This window comes from Pseudorasbora parva, chromosome 22 (assembly GCF_024679245.1).
Source record: "Pseudorasbora parva isolate DD20220531a chromosome 22, ASM2467924v1, whole genome shotgun sequence".
NCBI classification, from domain to species: Eukaryota; Metazoa; Chordata; class Actinopteri; order Cypriniformes; family Gobionidae; genus Pseudorasbora; species Pseudorasbora parva.
In genome coordinates this window covers 17,682,234-17,699,008 of record NC_090193.1, presented here as the reverse complement: position 1 = coordinate 17,699,008, position 16,775 = coordinate 17,682,234, and the positions used below count along the sequence as shown (strand labels likewise).

General features: G+C 37.2%; 1 protein-coding gene across 2 annotated transcripts in view; it reads left to right on the top strand.

Moving 5' to 3' along the window:
• The window catches only part of ly75 (lymphocyte antigen 75), a 41,378-nt gene that overhangs the window by 4,189 nt on the left and 20,414 nt on the right, over positions 1 to 16,775 (top strand). Inside the window, exons 3-15 of one of the 2 annotated variants that reach the window (XM_067431381.1) lie at positions 4,454 to 4,627; positions 5,188 to 5,346; positions 6,233 to 6,349; positions 8,049 to 8,183; positions 8,267 to 8,464; positions 8,572 to 8,729; positions 8,828 to 8,935; positions 9,143 to 9,231; positions 9,864 to 10,033; positions 10,319 to 10,527; positions 10,619 to 10,761; positions 10,877 to 10,958; positions 11,111 to 11,182. In XM_067431381.1, the coding sequence (XP_067287482.1) occupies positions 4,454 to 4,627; positions 5,188 to 5,346; positions 6,233 to 6,349; positions 8,049 to 8,183; positions 8,267 to 8,464; positions 8,572 to 8,729; positions 8,828 to 8,935; positions 9,143 to 9,231; positions 9,864 to 10,033; positions 10,319 to 10,527; positions 10,619 to 10,761; positions 10,877 to 10,958; positions 11,111 to 11,182 (1,814 nt within the window). Of the gene's footprint in view, positions 1 to 4,453; positions 4,628 to 5,187; positions 5,347 to 6,232; positions 6,350 to 8,048; positions 8,184 to 8,263; positions 8,465 to 8,571; positions 8,730 to 8,827; positions 8,936 to 9,142; positions 9,232 to 9,863; positions 10,034 to 10,318; positions 10,528 to 10,618; positions 10,762 to 10,876; positions 10,959 to 11,110; positions 11,183 to 16,775 lie in introns of both variants that reach the window. The other variant, XM_067431380.1, reaches the window with a different exon arrangement.

Genomic DNA, 16,775 nt, shown 5'->3' with positions numbered 1-16,775 from the left:
AATGTTGGACGTTTGATGGAGTATTTCTGTGTCAAAAATACTCCTTCCGGTTTCTCACAAGTTTCGGAGAGTTTTTTTCGAGTATGGGTCCGCTTGACGGAGCGTAAGGTCCTTGTATGAGCCCTAGGGGCTCTTCTCCCGGAAGGGTGCGCGCGTGTGTGACTAGAGCGAGAGAGGAAATGCACGCCCATAAACACAGGTGCAGATCCACTCGTCTGAGAAACACTTCTGTGGTGCCGCGGTCCACTTTATTCCTATGGGTGACATCAAGCGACTTCAACGCTTCAGCACAGCATTCCGCGAAGGCAGCGCTGCATTTGAACCGGTTTGAACGCAGAAATGACGGGAAAAAGCATCACATCACGCTTCAGTCGCGTCGCAAAAGTGGATCTCCACAGTCACTGCTGTCACAGGACTTCACGAAATCAACAGTTACCAAAGAAGTGTGTTTTTGACGGAGCGGTCCCAGCGATAAAGGTTCACGGTCGTGCGCGGTGAGTTAAACTGCTTCAAATGTCTGTGTTGTTGGCTATCGTCGCGTAAGTAAACATCAGTAAACGACACGATCGTGTATAACGTTAGTTAATTTATCAATGGAGCATGCGATCTATTGTTTGTGTTTAAATACATTTGTTTAGCTGACCACTATAGGTGTCAGCTTGTTTATTGTAAAACCACCCAAACATAAACCTAGGGGAGGTTCTCACAAAGCGTACTTCGTCATTCAAATGCACTAACGGTTACTCCATTGTTGTTCTATGTATAACGTTACACTAGTCTGACGTGCAAAACCATTTTCCTTGCTACTGCTTATGTTTAGTCGGATACAATAGTCCATAAACCGAATCATGTCCTCATATACTGTGAGTAAACACACACACAAATGTTGACAGGCCACTAAATACAGTACATACCACAGAGAAGGACGTCCTGCTGTTGTTGCTTCTTCTGTTCAATTTATTTCAGCCTCCGGATCTGATTCTGGATCATATCTGTATTAGTTGAATCTGGGTAGCGTTTTCTTCTCCACGCTTTAGGACGTCACCTCTTTGTGTGCGCTCGTCATTCTTTCGCTCCGCCCACACGATACGCCTCCAGGCGCTCGTTTTTTTCCGGAAAGACTCGGTACAGCCTATATTTCTTTTATAAATATAATAAAACTAAAGACTTTCCGGAGATATGAAGGATGCAATACTACTCTATAGGTACTCAAGATTGACATGAGATTGACTGAAACTGAATGTTTCACTCCCCCTTTAAAACGCGAAAGGCGAAGCTTGAATTTATGGGTATGTCCCTCTTTGGTTAATGTACTTTCAAGATGGAGGAGCAACATGGCGACCAGCATTCGAACCCCTCACCCGTATGTATTTTCAATGAAATATTATTATAAACTTACGAGATTACTTTATTACTTGAAAGAAGTAAATATACAAGTGTTTTTAGCTAAGAATAAACTAAAAAAATTACACAGTGTAGCTTTAAACATTTTCATCTGTGTTCTACTGAAGAAACAAACACACCTACATCCTGGATGGCTGGAGGTAAGCAGATAAACATCAAATTTTTGGGTTGACTATCCCTTTAATGTTTTTGAAAGGGGTCTCTTATGCTCACCAAGGCTGCATAAAAAAAAGAAATTAAATTGCGTAAAACAGTAATATTGTGAAATGTATTACAATTTAAAACAACCGTTTTATAAGATATTATTATGTAATGACTTCCTGTAAAACTGAATTTTCAGCATCATTACTCCAGTCTTCAGTCACATAATCCTTCTGAAATCATTCTATTATGCTGCTTAATGTTTTTGTAAAAAACATGATACATTTTTTCAGGGTTCTTTGATGAATAAAAGATGATAAATTAAGAAGCAAATCAGCATTTGTGAAGGATTGTGTGACAATGAAGACTGGAGTAATGATGTTGGTTTTCCATTCAACTCCATTCATTTTCTCCAAGGAAATAGATTTTTAACTTATAGTTTATAAACCTTTAAAGGCAGACCTACTGCCAGCTATGAAGTTATTAATGAATGGCATTTGCTTGTCCTGAAGCCACCAGTCTGCATTATTTTAGCTTATTTAAAAAAACAAAACAAAACTGGCAATCCTGGTTAAAAAAACTACAGTACTCATGCTGTTGTACCGAGAATTACACCAATCAGAGAGTCGAAAAAAGTAACACGCTCCACCCACTATATATATATATATATATATATATATATATATATATATATATATATATTGCATATTTTGCATATTTTGCATATTTTGCATATTTTGCAATAGACCAATCAATCAAAAATTTTAATTTGATGCTCTTTGCAATGTTTCATGGGGTTGTAGTTCTTTCCCTCACTAAAACGCTTATGTAAACACTACACAGTCTTGTACCTTTGTCCGATTTAAAAATGCTATTTTGCTTCAATGTTTGTAATGCCCTGATTCACCTCGTAGTTTGATTGGCTTGGTTCATGGCTTATAACTTTCTAACAAAGACTGTTTTAAAATCCTTAATGGAAAACTGAATGAAAAGATACTTCCGGAAGGAAATATCTGAAAGCAGCGCCGCAGGAAAAAGAGTCGGGCACTGTTGCACTCTAATTGAAATGAGCTGTAATGGTCATGCTCTGAGCAGGTAGCTGAATGCATTAACCATTGTTCCTTTGAAAACGTTTGTCGAGGGTGATTGACCTTATAAGTCGCTTTAGATAAAGCTATCTGCTAAATGGTGCACAGAGGCACTTTCATGATCTTGCAAGCTCTATTCTGATTGGCTGACTCCACAACTTGTGTGCAGAGGTATTTATTTATTTATTTATTTTTCAGTTTACTGAAAGCAAAGTTTTGTTTTACAGAATGGGGTTGACACAATGAGTAAGACTATAAGTTTTTATATTATTTTATTATATTTAAAGGGGATTTCCTGTCACTCATTGATAGACACAGTAGGTAGATTTAGGAACATTTCTGTGTTTTGTTTTAGTGTGGTTTACTGTACCTTGTGCAACCTTGCAGCAAATGTACAGGGGTCTGCTGTGGTTTAACTGTTGTTCAGATCATCCAGTTCATCTGTTTTCCGTTGCCCTGCCCTGCAGGAAGAGTCCTGGTTTGGCTCTGGATGTCTGCTTACTGGTTTAACCGCTATTGTTTCATGTAAATGTAGCAATACACTAATGGAGTTTATGGGAAACTCCACCTGCTCGTACAGATTATGCGCACAGCGATTGCTTCATATCTGGCAGTAAACAACGACTCGTATGAATTTACTTTCTCCTTTTTATTTGCCTAACATTTGTTGCTCTTTGCCAGCCTGCCTGGTGAATCTGCACATTCTCAGACATTAAACATAAGGAAACAAACAAACAAACAAAAATGTTGAGAATTTGGTGTCACATGTTATGTTCACACAGCTGCAGAATGTGGTTGACAGTTCTGCTAAATGCAGTTCGTTTTTTCTTTTTAACCTTTTCCTGGGTTCATAAAATATGCTTTCAAAAGTTTATTAATTTATGTATTTAAGTCTCTTCTGCTCACCAAGACTGCATTTATTTAATAGAAAATACAGTAAAAACAGTAATATTGTGAAATATTATAATTAAAAATGTAATCTATTACTGTGATGGTAAAGCTGAATTTTCAGCATCTTTTACTCCAGGTTTCAGTCACATGATCCTTCAGAAATCATTCTAATGTGCTGATTTAGTGCTTACAGGGAAAGTTCTCCCAAAAATGGAAATTACACCATGATTTACTTGCCCTTAAGCCAACTATAGGTTTATAAGAAATTCTTCTTTCAGATAAATACAATCTTGAGTTAAATAAAAATAGCATTATAATTGCAGCCCAAATTTTAAGCCCCAAAAAAGTGCATCCATCCATTACAAACGTACTCCACGTGTCTCCGGGGGGTTAATTCTGAAGCGAATCGATGGATTTATGTAAGAAAATTTTCCATATGTAAAACTTTATAAAGTAAAATTTCTAGTTTTTGCCAGACCGCCTTCCGTATTCAACTTATGCCGATTTCACACTGGCCGATTTTAGCCCTGATTTTGACTCCCGGACAAATGCCTGAAATCATAGGCAAATTGGTGCTTGTGCACATGACTGACAATCACACAGTGTGAATTATCAAAGCTGTGATCAGAAAAAATCACAGAAGAGTCTCCACCCGTGAGTTATTTTTAGTTATTTTATGTCCCGCAAGAGTGTTTTGTTTTGTATAGTCGTGCTCTAGTCACTGTATTTCTTCACTCTTAAACTAAATGTACCCCATGTTTCTCCCCTGAGCAACATTTCATTTTATTTATTATTTATTAGTCATTCCATTTTTTGAGGATGTGGCCAAGGGGAAATTTTGTCTGATGACTTCTGGAGACACGTTGGTGAGCAAAGTATAGCCACATAAACCCACAAACAGTATTAACTCCTGTTTCTCTGTTTCTCAGGAATGCACACAAGTGGGGGGAATTCTAATGGGGCACCCTGTGAGTTCCCTTTTCTCTACAATGGGACCTGGCACCACAGCTGCCTGCCTGGCACCGGCGACAGAACACTGGATTGGTGCTCTACTACTGCAAACTATGATCTAGAGAAGAAATGGGGATCTTGTCTGAAATATGGTAATGTTTACATCCGCCACAACTACTGGGGGTTTTCCAGAGAGCAGCTGTAAGGACAAAGTGCATTTAAACATGTGATTCTTTTTAAACTACTGACTATTGGGTTCTGTTTTTATTTATTCAGTCCAATGGAATTACAACAAATAGAAACACACACACACACACACACACACACACACACACACACACACACACACACACACACACACATATATATATATATATATATATATATATATATATATATATATATATATATAAAGGGATCAACTTTTTGTAATTGAAAGCTATTTCATCTATTAAGAACCCAATATGTGGAGATGAACAAACAAAAACATTAACCACGTAACCGTTTCCCCACAAACACAATGCTGACCTACTTAACGTTCTTGGTTAGTTTCCGTGCCTGGAACTCATGCTGGTTTAAGCTTCCCTTATCAGCAGGGAAAAGACATTGACTTACTGTTCTGTTATTACAAAGCCACTTTAACGATTACTCATTGCATGTTGCACATTCCTTTAATATGGCTTCTATAATCCACCTGTTTTCTTTTATTTAGTGGAAGGATGTTCTACTTTATGGGAGGAAGGCCCAGTGAAAGGACGTTGCTATCAAGTGGTATCCACGGCGGTGGTGTCCTGGCACGAGGCGCGGGATGCCTGTCGTAGTCAAGATGGAGATTTACTCAGTGTGTCTAGCCCTCAAGAGCTTGAGTTCTGTAAGATTTAAATCTAATTTTCACTTTTGTGTCATGCTTTTCAACCATCTCTATATCTAAACCTACAATCTGCAGTATTCTGTTATTCTATCTATCTATCTATCTATCTATCTATCTATCTATCTATCTATCTATCTATCTATCTATCTATCTATCTATCTATCTATCTATCTATCTATCTATCTATCTATCTATCTATCTATCTATCTATCTATCTATCTATCTGTCTGTCTGTCTGTCTGTCTGTCTGTCTGTCTGTCTGTCTGTCTGTCTGTCTGTCTGTCTGTCTGTCTGTCTGTCTGTCTGTCTGTCTGTCTGTCTGTCTGTCTGTCTGTCTGTCTGTCTGTCTGTCTGTCTGTCTGTCTGTCTGTCTGTCTATCTGTCTGTCTGTTTAACCCATAGTATATCCATCCATAGTATATCCATCCATCCAAAGTATCTTAATTTTATCCATCCATCCATCCATCGTATCAATCCATCCATCCATCCATCCATCGTATCAATCCATAGTATCTATCCATCCATCCATTGTATTCATCCATCCATCCATCAATAGTATCAATCCATAGTATCTATCCATTAATTTGTCCATTCATCTATAGTTTCCATCTGTCTATCCATCTATAGTTTCCATCTTTCCATCCATCCATAGTATCCATCAATAGTATGTCCATCCATAATATCCATCATTCATCTGTCCATCCTAAATCATTGAAACTTCAAGCTATTAAAACCAATATAAAACTTTCCGGTCAGGCTTCTTAAAGTTGACATTAAGTTTGTCTTGACAACATTTTTATCTAGTTATTTTTGCAAATTTCACAGCTAAGTTTTTTTAATGTATTGTACTTTATTTATTGTTTATTTTCTCTCTCTGTCCCTGCAGTTAAAAATAAGAAAGACTTGCCAAGTAAGCTGTGGATCGGCTTGAACCATCTGGACTGGATGCAGGGTTGGCAGTGGTCAGATGGATCAGCTTTATCTTTTGCCCCTTGGGAAACAGGTGATTTCAAGCACACAGTATATAATAACCAATTTAATAATAATAATAATAATAAACAATGATTTAAACCATTGCTTTTTATGTTTTAAAGAGATATTTCAACCAAAAATTTAAATGAGTCATATTTTACTCAACCCTATGTTGTTTGACAAACTTCTGGAAGAGGTTGAATGTCCGACATAGTACATAAAACAGTTTTTGAAAGAACACTGATGTCCCTATTACAACCTGCCATCCCACCTTCTGTTGGGTCCTACAGTGCATCTACGTTATATTTAAAGCCTTTCTGTTATTCAGTTTCACAGTGATTTTAGGTTTAGCAGATCAAGGAGGATCTATATCCATATTGTCTTGGCACGAGTCTGCTGTTCAGCCTCTGAAAGTGACATTTCTATCACTGTTAATGTGGCAGTGTGTGTATGGGCATTCAATGAGATTTGTTTAGCTAAGTAGCAAGCTAATGACATGAATGGCGTCTTTATGCAGAAAACACAGGCAGAATCTGTCTCTTTCTCTCAGGACAGTGATGATGATAACATTGTCTGGTCAGCTGTGATTAGGTGGGAGGTTGGTCTCTCCTCGGCCCATGTGTGTAATGATAATTAATGTAATGAACTGTGTCTATAAACACTTTTTATGCAAATAATTTGCATGCATTGAAGTTACTCCAATAATGTACTTTTAACATTTACTATATTGTAATGGCATTAATAGTTACTTTATTTGATGTTAATTGTCACTTTACTGATTAATTAATCCATTTTTAAACTCAAGCTACCAGATCTTTTTACCAGATCAACAATAAAATGATAGACACCATATTGTCATTTCAATTCTCAATGCAGCTGAGACCTTTTTAGACCTCAAGGAATAACTCAAAGGAACTGTATGTAAGAAATATAGTTCAAAAAATGGCCCTGATATGTCACTAGAGAGCAGTAGTCCGGCCAGGATATTGTCATTTAAAAGTTGTCATCAGCCCTCAACTGATGATAATGTTGTCATGTTATGTTTTCAAATGTTTTCTTTTAAATTATTGACTAAACGTATCATATTCTATAGCCATCTTGTAAAAATTGAGAACACCTTTTAAACATGTGAGTGTACGCGCGTTCATGTCTGAAAGGTAAAGGTTTGTTTTGATTTTGAAGAGATCATGAATTCATAAATACCATTGTTTTTTTTGTTTTTTTTTTGAGAATTACATGTGATATTTTACATCGTGAACTAACCTTACCCATCATAAAAAGATCAGATAATTTAAGAGACATTTAAGAAAGTATTAAAATACTTTTAAAATCATAACCATCATAGAAGTGGTGTATTTAATTCATTGTATAAATGAATTACATTCTGCATTTATTTTTGGATGAAAATAATAAATTCAGAAAAAAATGAATTTTTAATTAATTATATATTTGGCTAATTCTTGTGCATTTACGGTATTGTTTATTAATGTGCACTGCCCCTGTTAAATAAACAAATAAATAGATAAATAAATAAAAGGTCAGTGACACATTTAATGAAAAACAAATGTGTTTGGTTATTAAATTTAGGTTCAATACTAAGTAGTACTTTTTCTTCATGAAATATACATACACACACAAGCAGACATTATATATATATATATATATATATATATATATATATGTTTGCATGAAGTGTAAAATTTTTGGTTGTCATTTGGCATGTTTGTTAGGGATCCCAATAAGATCCCTTATTTCGGACGAGGACTGTGGAGTTCTGAAGGAGCCATTGCATTTTGGCGCAGAGACGTGTGAAAATCGACTTCCATTCATCTGCATGAAGAATAACAAAGACAATGAAACTACAGGTCAGATACTATCTTCTTGTACTGTTTTCCTTCTTTTCTTTTTCTCTTTCTCTGCACAGTCTCCTTTCTTCTCGTTTCAGCAGTCAGGGAGGTGTACAAGCCCACGGGGTGTAGAGATGGTTGGATTGGGTGGAAAGGATTCTGTTATAAACTCCACAGTGCAACTGAGTCAAGACAGTCCCACCATGAAGCTCGAAACGCTTGTGAGATGGATGGATCTCAGCTTGCCAGCATGCACAGTTTAGAGGATATAGAAATGCTACACACAAACTTCCATAAAGGTAAACACACCTCACTACACATAGATTTGAAACCATTATATGTTTCATGTTATATCTGTCCAATTTGCATCATAAACATTTGTACTGACTTTATATGTGTGAGACAGATCTGAAGACCGAGGTATGGATTGGTCTTTTGGGTAATGGAAACACCTCAGTCTTTGAATGGGTCAATAAAGAGCCAGTGTCTTTTACATACTGGGCCAGAGCTCAACCTCCACCACTTCTACCAAATGCCATCAACTGCGTGTACTATGCAGGAGAGGTGTGTGTCTGTGTCTGTGTGTTTCATCATGTCCTTATTTTAATAAGTGTCACATGAACGAGAGGACTTTTTTCTAATTTCTCTATGCATGTTTGTAGCATCACACATGGTCTGTGTCTGACTGTGAAAAGGCCAGGGCTTACATGTGTATGGTAAAGGGAAATGTGAATGATAGTGCCCCAGAAGAAGGCTGCCCTCCAGACGGGGTGAGTGACCATTACTGACTGACACATGACAGAGACGGCCAGAGTCACTACTGAACAATTCATTGTAACGCCAGAGGAAATACATCAGTCATGTTTGTGCTTCATGTTGTTGTTGTTGTTATTGGCTTGCCATCCATTTAGATTCCACATGTGATTTGGATTCAGGTATTACTGTATAAGCAGACATGTTTTTTTTTTACTCTCTAGAACTGGAAGAGACATGGCGATGCTTGCTATAAAGTAGACACTGATCTTGTGTTCTATAAAAACAGCTGCCACATCACCATTAATAACAGGTAAAAAATGTATTATTTGTAGTGCTGTCAAATAGATGAATCACATCTAAGATAAGTTTATAAATGTTGTATATATACAGTGTGTGTGAATGTATGTATGTGTGTATATATATATATATATATATATATATATATATAAGCATACATACATACATACATACATACTGGGGGCGGCAGTGGCTCAGTGGTTCATGTAGGTTGTCTACAAACCAAAAGGTTGGTAGTTCCAGCCTTGGTTCCACCTGACCAAGTGTCGAAGTGTCCATGAGCAAGACACCTAACCCCAGCTGCTCTCGACGAGCTGGATGGCGCCTTACATGGCTGACATCGCCGTCGGTGTATGAATGGGTGAATGTGAGGCAAAAATGTTAAGCGCTTTGGATGGCCATAGGGTCTGATAAAAGCGCTATATAAATGCAGTCCATTGATATACACAAACACTCACACACACTCACACACACAGCATTACTCATGCTACAGTGCAGAATGAGTTACATAACACTTTTGTTTATATCTTTAACCCCTAAGTATGATCAATAATAATAATAGTGAACCATTAATAAAACAAGAGAGCTCATGCTTATTTTAAAAAAAAAATCTAGTAACAGGAAGATGTATAATCCTTTCTCTAGATTTGAACAGGCCTTCATTAACAGTCTTCTGAAAGAGCATATTAGCACTGAGGTGTCGTATTTCTGGACGGGGCTTCAGGACACGAAAGGTTCCAGGGAGTACCAGTGGATCAGTCAGGATGGGACAGCAGACCGGGTGACCTACACCAATTGGAAATGGATGGAACCAGGTGTTCTCGGTGTTCTAATACTTTTTTTTCAGCATTTTCCAGCAGTTTTAGCATCTTAGTACTGTGCATTAGGGCTGTCAATAGATACATGTTTACTTGGGATTAATTGCATTAAGACTTGCGTTAAGGGCCCTATTTTACCAATCTAAGAGCATGATCTAACCCGCACGATGCAAGTGCACCCCCAATATTTTTGGGGACCAAAATATCCTAACTTTTTAAATATCATAAATTAGATTATTCAAAATAATTTTTATTGAGTTTGAATGTAAATATGTGTTCCAGCTTCTGCCAGTGGCTGTGTGGTGATGTCTACTGGGAATCCTTTGGGCAAGTGGGCTGTTAAAAACTGCACCCTATTCAAAGCTGGTAATATCTGTAAAAAACCCATAAAGCCGATGGTCCAACCCACCCCAGATCCAATTGTTCCCAACCTCAATGCTTCCTGCGCACCAGGATGGGTCTCGAAGGAAGGCCTAAACTACTGTTACAAGGTGTGTTAAGGTGGTATTCATCAAGATAATGAAGACATTTGCTCGTTAGATCTAAATTACATACTTTTGAATGTGTTTTCCGGGACTGCAGGTGTTTCACGAGGAGCGTTTGACCCGGAAGCGCTCGTGGGAAGAGGCAGAGCGTTTCTGTGAGGCGCTGGGAGGTCATCTCCCCAGCCTCGCTGAGACGAAAGATATGCAAGCGCTACATTACATCCTGAGAGACTCTATCAGGTACAGATCGCACAGTTTATAACTCCCATTATGATATTCCCCCCAAATCAACACACAATACCAAATGCTGTGAAATGTATTAGTTTGTATTTGTACTTTTTGTTTCCCTTTACAGTGATGATCGTTTTTTCTGGGTGGGACTAAATCGCAGAAATCCAAATAACAACAACAACTGGGAGTGGAGTGATGGGCGTCCGGTGAGTCACTGACATGTCACATTTCCTGAACAAAAAAAAGACGTAATTGAGTTGTGATCAGAGCCGTAATTTGCTCCGTAATTACTTTGTTTACTAAAGCTAATGTGTGAAATGAGTAGATGTTGTAATTTGTTTCTGTTGCTTGGTAACAGGTCTCCATGATGATCTTTCCTGAGGAATTCAACGAAGATGATGTCTATAACAGGGATTGTGTGGCCTTTAAGGTGTGGTAATTATGCAATATTAGCTAAAGCCATTATTTGTACACCCTTATAATTTGTACACTGATAAAAAAAATAATTACAAGTAGGGCTGTCGTTATGACGCGCTCAATTTATTAACAAATTTAACGCACTTGCAGTGCCCAGACCTGCTTGGGTCCATTAAAATTCCATACAGTTGATTGATGAAGAATATGATGCAGGGCAACAACTCACTGTGCCCCTGTTTGAGTTGCGTTTTTACACTGGGCACGTTTGTTGTGGTCTGTGTCATAGCGTGATTATTCCCGCTGGTGCACGAAAACACTGCTCACCCAAGGCCGTGTTGCTTTCACATTTGAGCACAAGTTCTGGAACAGAACTCAGACCCGCTCCTTCAGGAAGTCTCGAATTCAGCACCCCTGAGCTCAGCTCGCCCAGGTCCGCATGACAGCTATCACATTACCAATTTTAATATTGTGCTGTTTTAGACAACATTGTGTTGTTTCTAGTCTGTTTTGCCAACGGAACTATAAAGACAAAGCAGAACTGTTTGTCTCCGATTCCAAGCAATACGCCACAACACGCGCAACCTTGAGGTGGATGGGCTGCAGGAGCAGAAGGCCCGACGGGTACCACTCATCTCCACTAAAAATAGCAACAGTTGCACTGGGTAAATTATGCTGATATCCAGGCTCTCATTGGCCAAGGCAATTTTTTCCACAAAAAATGTTACAGAGTCCATGGTAGAACTTCAGAATAAGTAATGAAATGCGTGTGGTAGGGCACCTTTAAAACCTTTACTTACCTGACCATTGGAGATATTTGGGGGGCTGTACTTATTTCTGTTTGATATTTCAAATCATTACAATGTCTTAATTTTATTTAACAATAAGCACACATCAACAATAAAGTCAGACACATATTCATTTTGTATATTCATTACACTAAAATAACACTGCAACAATTCACAATAAGGTTTCATTTGTTAACATTATTTAACTGCATTAGTTAACATTAACTAACAATGTAAAAATACTGAAGCATGTGTTAATCAAGGGCATTTTCACACCTGAAAGTCCCAAGGTTATTATAGTTTTGCTTTTTGAAATTAGTTTTTATTTTATTATCGTTTTCAATTTTGCTACAAATTTCAGTTTAGTTTTAGTTAGTTTTACAAATGGTTTTGCTAGTTTTAGTTTAGTTTTTATTTTGCAAATACATTTCTATTTAGTTTTTATTTATTTAGTTTCAGTTTTAGTTTTAGTAATTATAGTTTAGCAGAGTTACCATAATGAAGTGTAGAGACCAAATCCAGGTTTTTAATTTCAGCAAAGTTTAATGTTTGCACAGATTAGAGTTTAATCTTACTAAACATCCTTAAGTGAAATCACTTGATAAACGAGCATTATTGTTTAAACCCAGGACGGTCTTACAAAACATGCATAAAGTTGGGTATTCACCTTTGAGCAAAAAAGCTTGAGTCAAACTATGACCTATGCAAACAACGATCTGGTGATTAAAAATGAAATAAATTATATTTTGATATTAAAAAATTATATTTGATATTTTTGACAAAGATCCTCTGAGTATCTTAAAGAACAAAATAAATGCAAAGTAAAATATAAAAGTAAAAATTATAAATTCCAGACAAACTCATTCATAACAAAGATAAAATATTGTTAAACAATTTAAAAGCTTATTTTAATTTCTTCAGTAGTACAATGTAGGCTAGCAGTGTAAGACCACAGCTAAAGTCATCTGAATACAGCCAACACACACTGTGTGTGTGTGTGTGTGTGTGTGTGTGTGTGTGTGTTGTGCTATAATTGTAAAGGGGGGCCAATGTCTTCAATTATCTAGTAAAATATTATGATAACTGACTAATAAGGACATTTGACTGGTCCTCACTAGTTAAAAAGGCTTATAAATCGGCCAAAACATGTTTTTATTTAAATCTATTGTTTTGCACGTTCTTGGGATGGGGAGGTTTAGGGATAGGGGTTGGGTTAGGGGATATAAAATATCAATAACCTGATATAAAATCAATGGAAGTCTATGCAATGTCCTCACTTATATAGTGAAACAAACGTGTGTGTGTGTGTGTATCCTGGTATTCCCTACTTTGTGGGGAAATGTCTCCACACAGATAATAATATAATATAATGTAAATGATTATGATAACACCTTTGAGCCTGTCAATATTATGCAAACATGAAATCTCAAACGCACAGTAGGCTAGTAACGTTACTTGCTACTATAGTTGCTGACTTTTGCGCCTGCGTCTCTCGTCGAGTAAGAAACGGCATTCTAAAACAGTGAGCTTAAGTTAAAAGAAGTTCAACGTGCATCTCATTACCTTGTGTTATTTCCCCGTTCACTGCCACGGACGCATTGATTCTTTGTGAACTCCCGTTTAGCGATGTGTTGCCTGTCTGCACGTGTCCGTCACTCAGATCACTACACGCGCAGTAGCGCAATACAGACACTCCCTCAACCGCCACAGTCAGATTTTCCACCACATTAAAGAGAGCTTATTAATAACGAAAACTAATATTTATTTTTGCTCATTATTATTTTATTTCAGTTAGTTTTTTAGTAAGAGTAGTTAGTTTCGTTTCGTTTTAGTTTTTTATTTATTCAGATTTTTTAATTTTATTTCAGTTTACGAAAATGTTTTTTGACCAATAGTTTTAGTCTTAGTTTCAGTTTTCGTTTACGAAAATAACCTTGGAAAGTCCACACCAAGGCCCGAACCAAAGCTCATGTTTTGACACATTTATACATTCGGTTAGTTAGGATTTGGTTTCATATTGCAATTATGCAAACGCACTAAAGAACTTTACATGACATACTTGCGTTCTGTCGTCATCTATGTGGGCTGTGTCTTGACATTGTTTCGTTTGTAAATGGATGTGCTTCTGACGTCAGTACGTTCAGCACACAGACGCATATTGTTGCCACTATACTGTTATTATTATGGAATTTCTACCTGCAGCAACAACTATACTCGAAACTTTGATTTTGATGGCTGCAACACACACCAAAAAAGTTGGGCTTTCCTTTTAAATTACACTTTTTAAATGTTTGGGAGTTGAGGATACTACTTGTTGCAGTTTTGCAACTGCCAGTGGATTTTTTGCCCAATCTCACCTGATACAAGACAGCTGTTGTCTGACGTTATTTGTCTGATTCCTCTTTTCATGATGTGCCACAAATTTTCAATAAGAAACAGATCTGGACCGCAGGCAGGGATTCAAGCACATCTCTTCTACAGTTTTAGAATGAGGAGAATGTACAGAATGAGGCCTGGCATTGTATTCCTTCCCAGGAAGATGTCATCTTGAAGGCAGTATATAGGGCCCTATAAAATCTGTTTTATTTTTGCCCAGATTCCGTTTTTTTCCGTTAAAATTTTTGCAAATTCCTTTTTTTCCGTTTTCATTTTTGGGAATTCCTATTTTCTGTTTTAATTTTTTTGTAATTCAATTTTTTTTACCCTTTACTGTTATTTTAGTCGTAAAAAGTGTGTTTTTAATGTTAATATAATAGAACATAAAACATAAAATAGGAATGACCTTACATTTATTGAGGTAACAAACATCACATTTATTTTTCAAGACAAATACTGCATGATGCAACATAACACTGTACTTCAAGTCACAACTAAATATTAAGGGTCATGAGCTTTAAAATTTCAAGTAAAATACATTATATCAGTTTATATAAGTTAAAATGAAAGTCCTCCATTAGCCTTTTCTTTCAAGTAAAAAAAATAGAACTAAAATCATTTCATAAAAATCATCTTTTCCATACAGTACTATTAAGTAAAAAAATTACATTTGAAAACTTACACTGAAAATTAACATTAAAAATAACACATTTCACCATGAAATCATGTAGTGTTCTGTGTGTTTAACAATCACCATATGATATCACCCATACCGTTTGCAATGATGCACCCCCTATACCATAGATGTTTGCGTTTGCTCCTGTTGCTGATGAAAGTCTGCTTGGTCCCTTTTGTATTTGGGACTGAGAACTCTAAAATCTGAGATGAGCTTAGAGGCCCAGAGAAGTCAGTGGCATCGCTGCATAGAGTTGACGTATAGAGTTCTCCTTGCGTAACAGAGATTCAAGTTGCATTTCTTGATACAGTGGCAGACGGTGTTAAGTGACAACGGTTTTCCAAAGTACTCCCGAGCCCATGTGGCTATTTTTTAACACTGTAGCAGGATGGTTTCTCATGCAGTGCCATCTGAGGGCTCGAAGGTCACGCACATTCAACAGGGGTCTCCTGCCTTGCCCTACATAGACTGAGATTTCCCTGGATTCCCTGATTCTTTTCACAATATTATGTATGATAGTTGGTGAAATATAGTACTTTGCAATCTTGCATTGGGAAATGTGATTTTTGAATTGTTCAATTCTCTCATGAATTTTGGCACAACTTGGTGAGCCATGGACCCAGGTTTGCTTGCAAAGACATACTTTGGTGGATGTTCCTTTTGTACCCAATCATGATACTCTCACCTATTACCAGTTCACCTGCTAATTGTGGACTGTTTCAAAACTGTTTAACTTGGATATTCTCTCATCTTTTCACTTTTATTTAGTATCTGTACTAACTTTTTTGGAGTACACTATATTTTCAAAAGTTTTAGGATGCCTGCCTTTGCATGCACATGAACTTTAATGACATTTTTAATCTGTAAGGTTTAATATGGAGTTGGCCCACCCTTTGCAGCTATAACAGCTTTAACTCTACTGGGAAGGCTTTCCTCAAGGTTTAGGAGTGTGTTTATGGGAATTTTTGACAATTCTTCTAGAAACACATTTGTGAGGTCAGGCACAGATGTTGGACGAGTAGGCCTAGCTTGCCGTCTCTACTTTAATTCATCCCAAAGGTGTTCTATCGGGTTGAGGTCAGGACTCTGCTGGTCAGTCAAGTTCCTCCACACCAAACTCGCTCATCCATGTCTTTATGGACCTTTCTTTGTGCACTGGTGTGCAGTCATGTTGGAACAGGAAGGGGCCATCCCCAAAGTGTTCCCACAAAGTTGGGACCATGAAATTGTCCAAAATGTCTTTAATTCGGCTGCTCCACCATGGAAACCCTTTCCATGAAGCTCTTTACGCAGTGTTCTTGAGCTAATCTGATGGCAACACATTGGAGGTCTGTAGCTATCGACTCTGCAGAAAGTTGTTGACTTCTGCGCACTGTGCTCCTCAGCATGCGCTGACCCCACTCTGTGATTTGACGCGGTCTACTACTTCATGGCTGAGTTGCCTACAACAGTCTGCATGCCTAGGTGTTTGATTTTATACACCTTTGGCCTTGGAAGTGATTGGAACACCTGAATTCAATGATTTGGAGGGGTGTCCCAATACATTTGGCAAATATAGTGCAAATTACAGACATCAAAATCAAGATTTTCTTATATTTACAAATTAAAAAAAGGTTGGCCCAGTGAAAACATTTAAATGTTTTTCATTGGACTTTTGTCAGTTTAAGAATTCATAGGAGTTTGTATACAAAAATGATTTATTTATAGCTATTAAAATTAGTTAATTGATTTACTTTGGTAGGTATTGAAGCGGCAGTGGATTTCAGAAT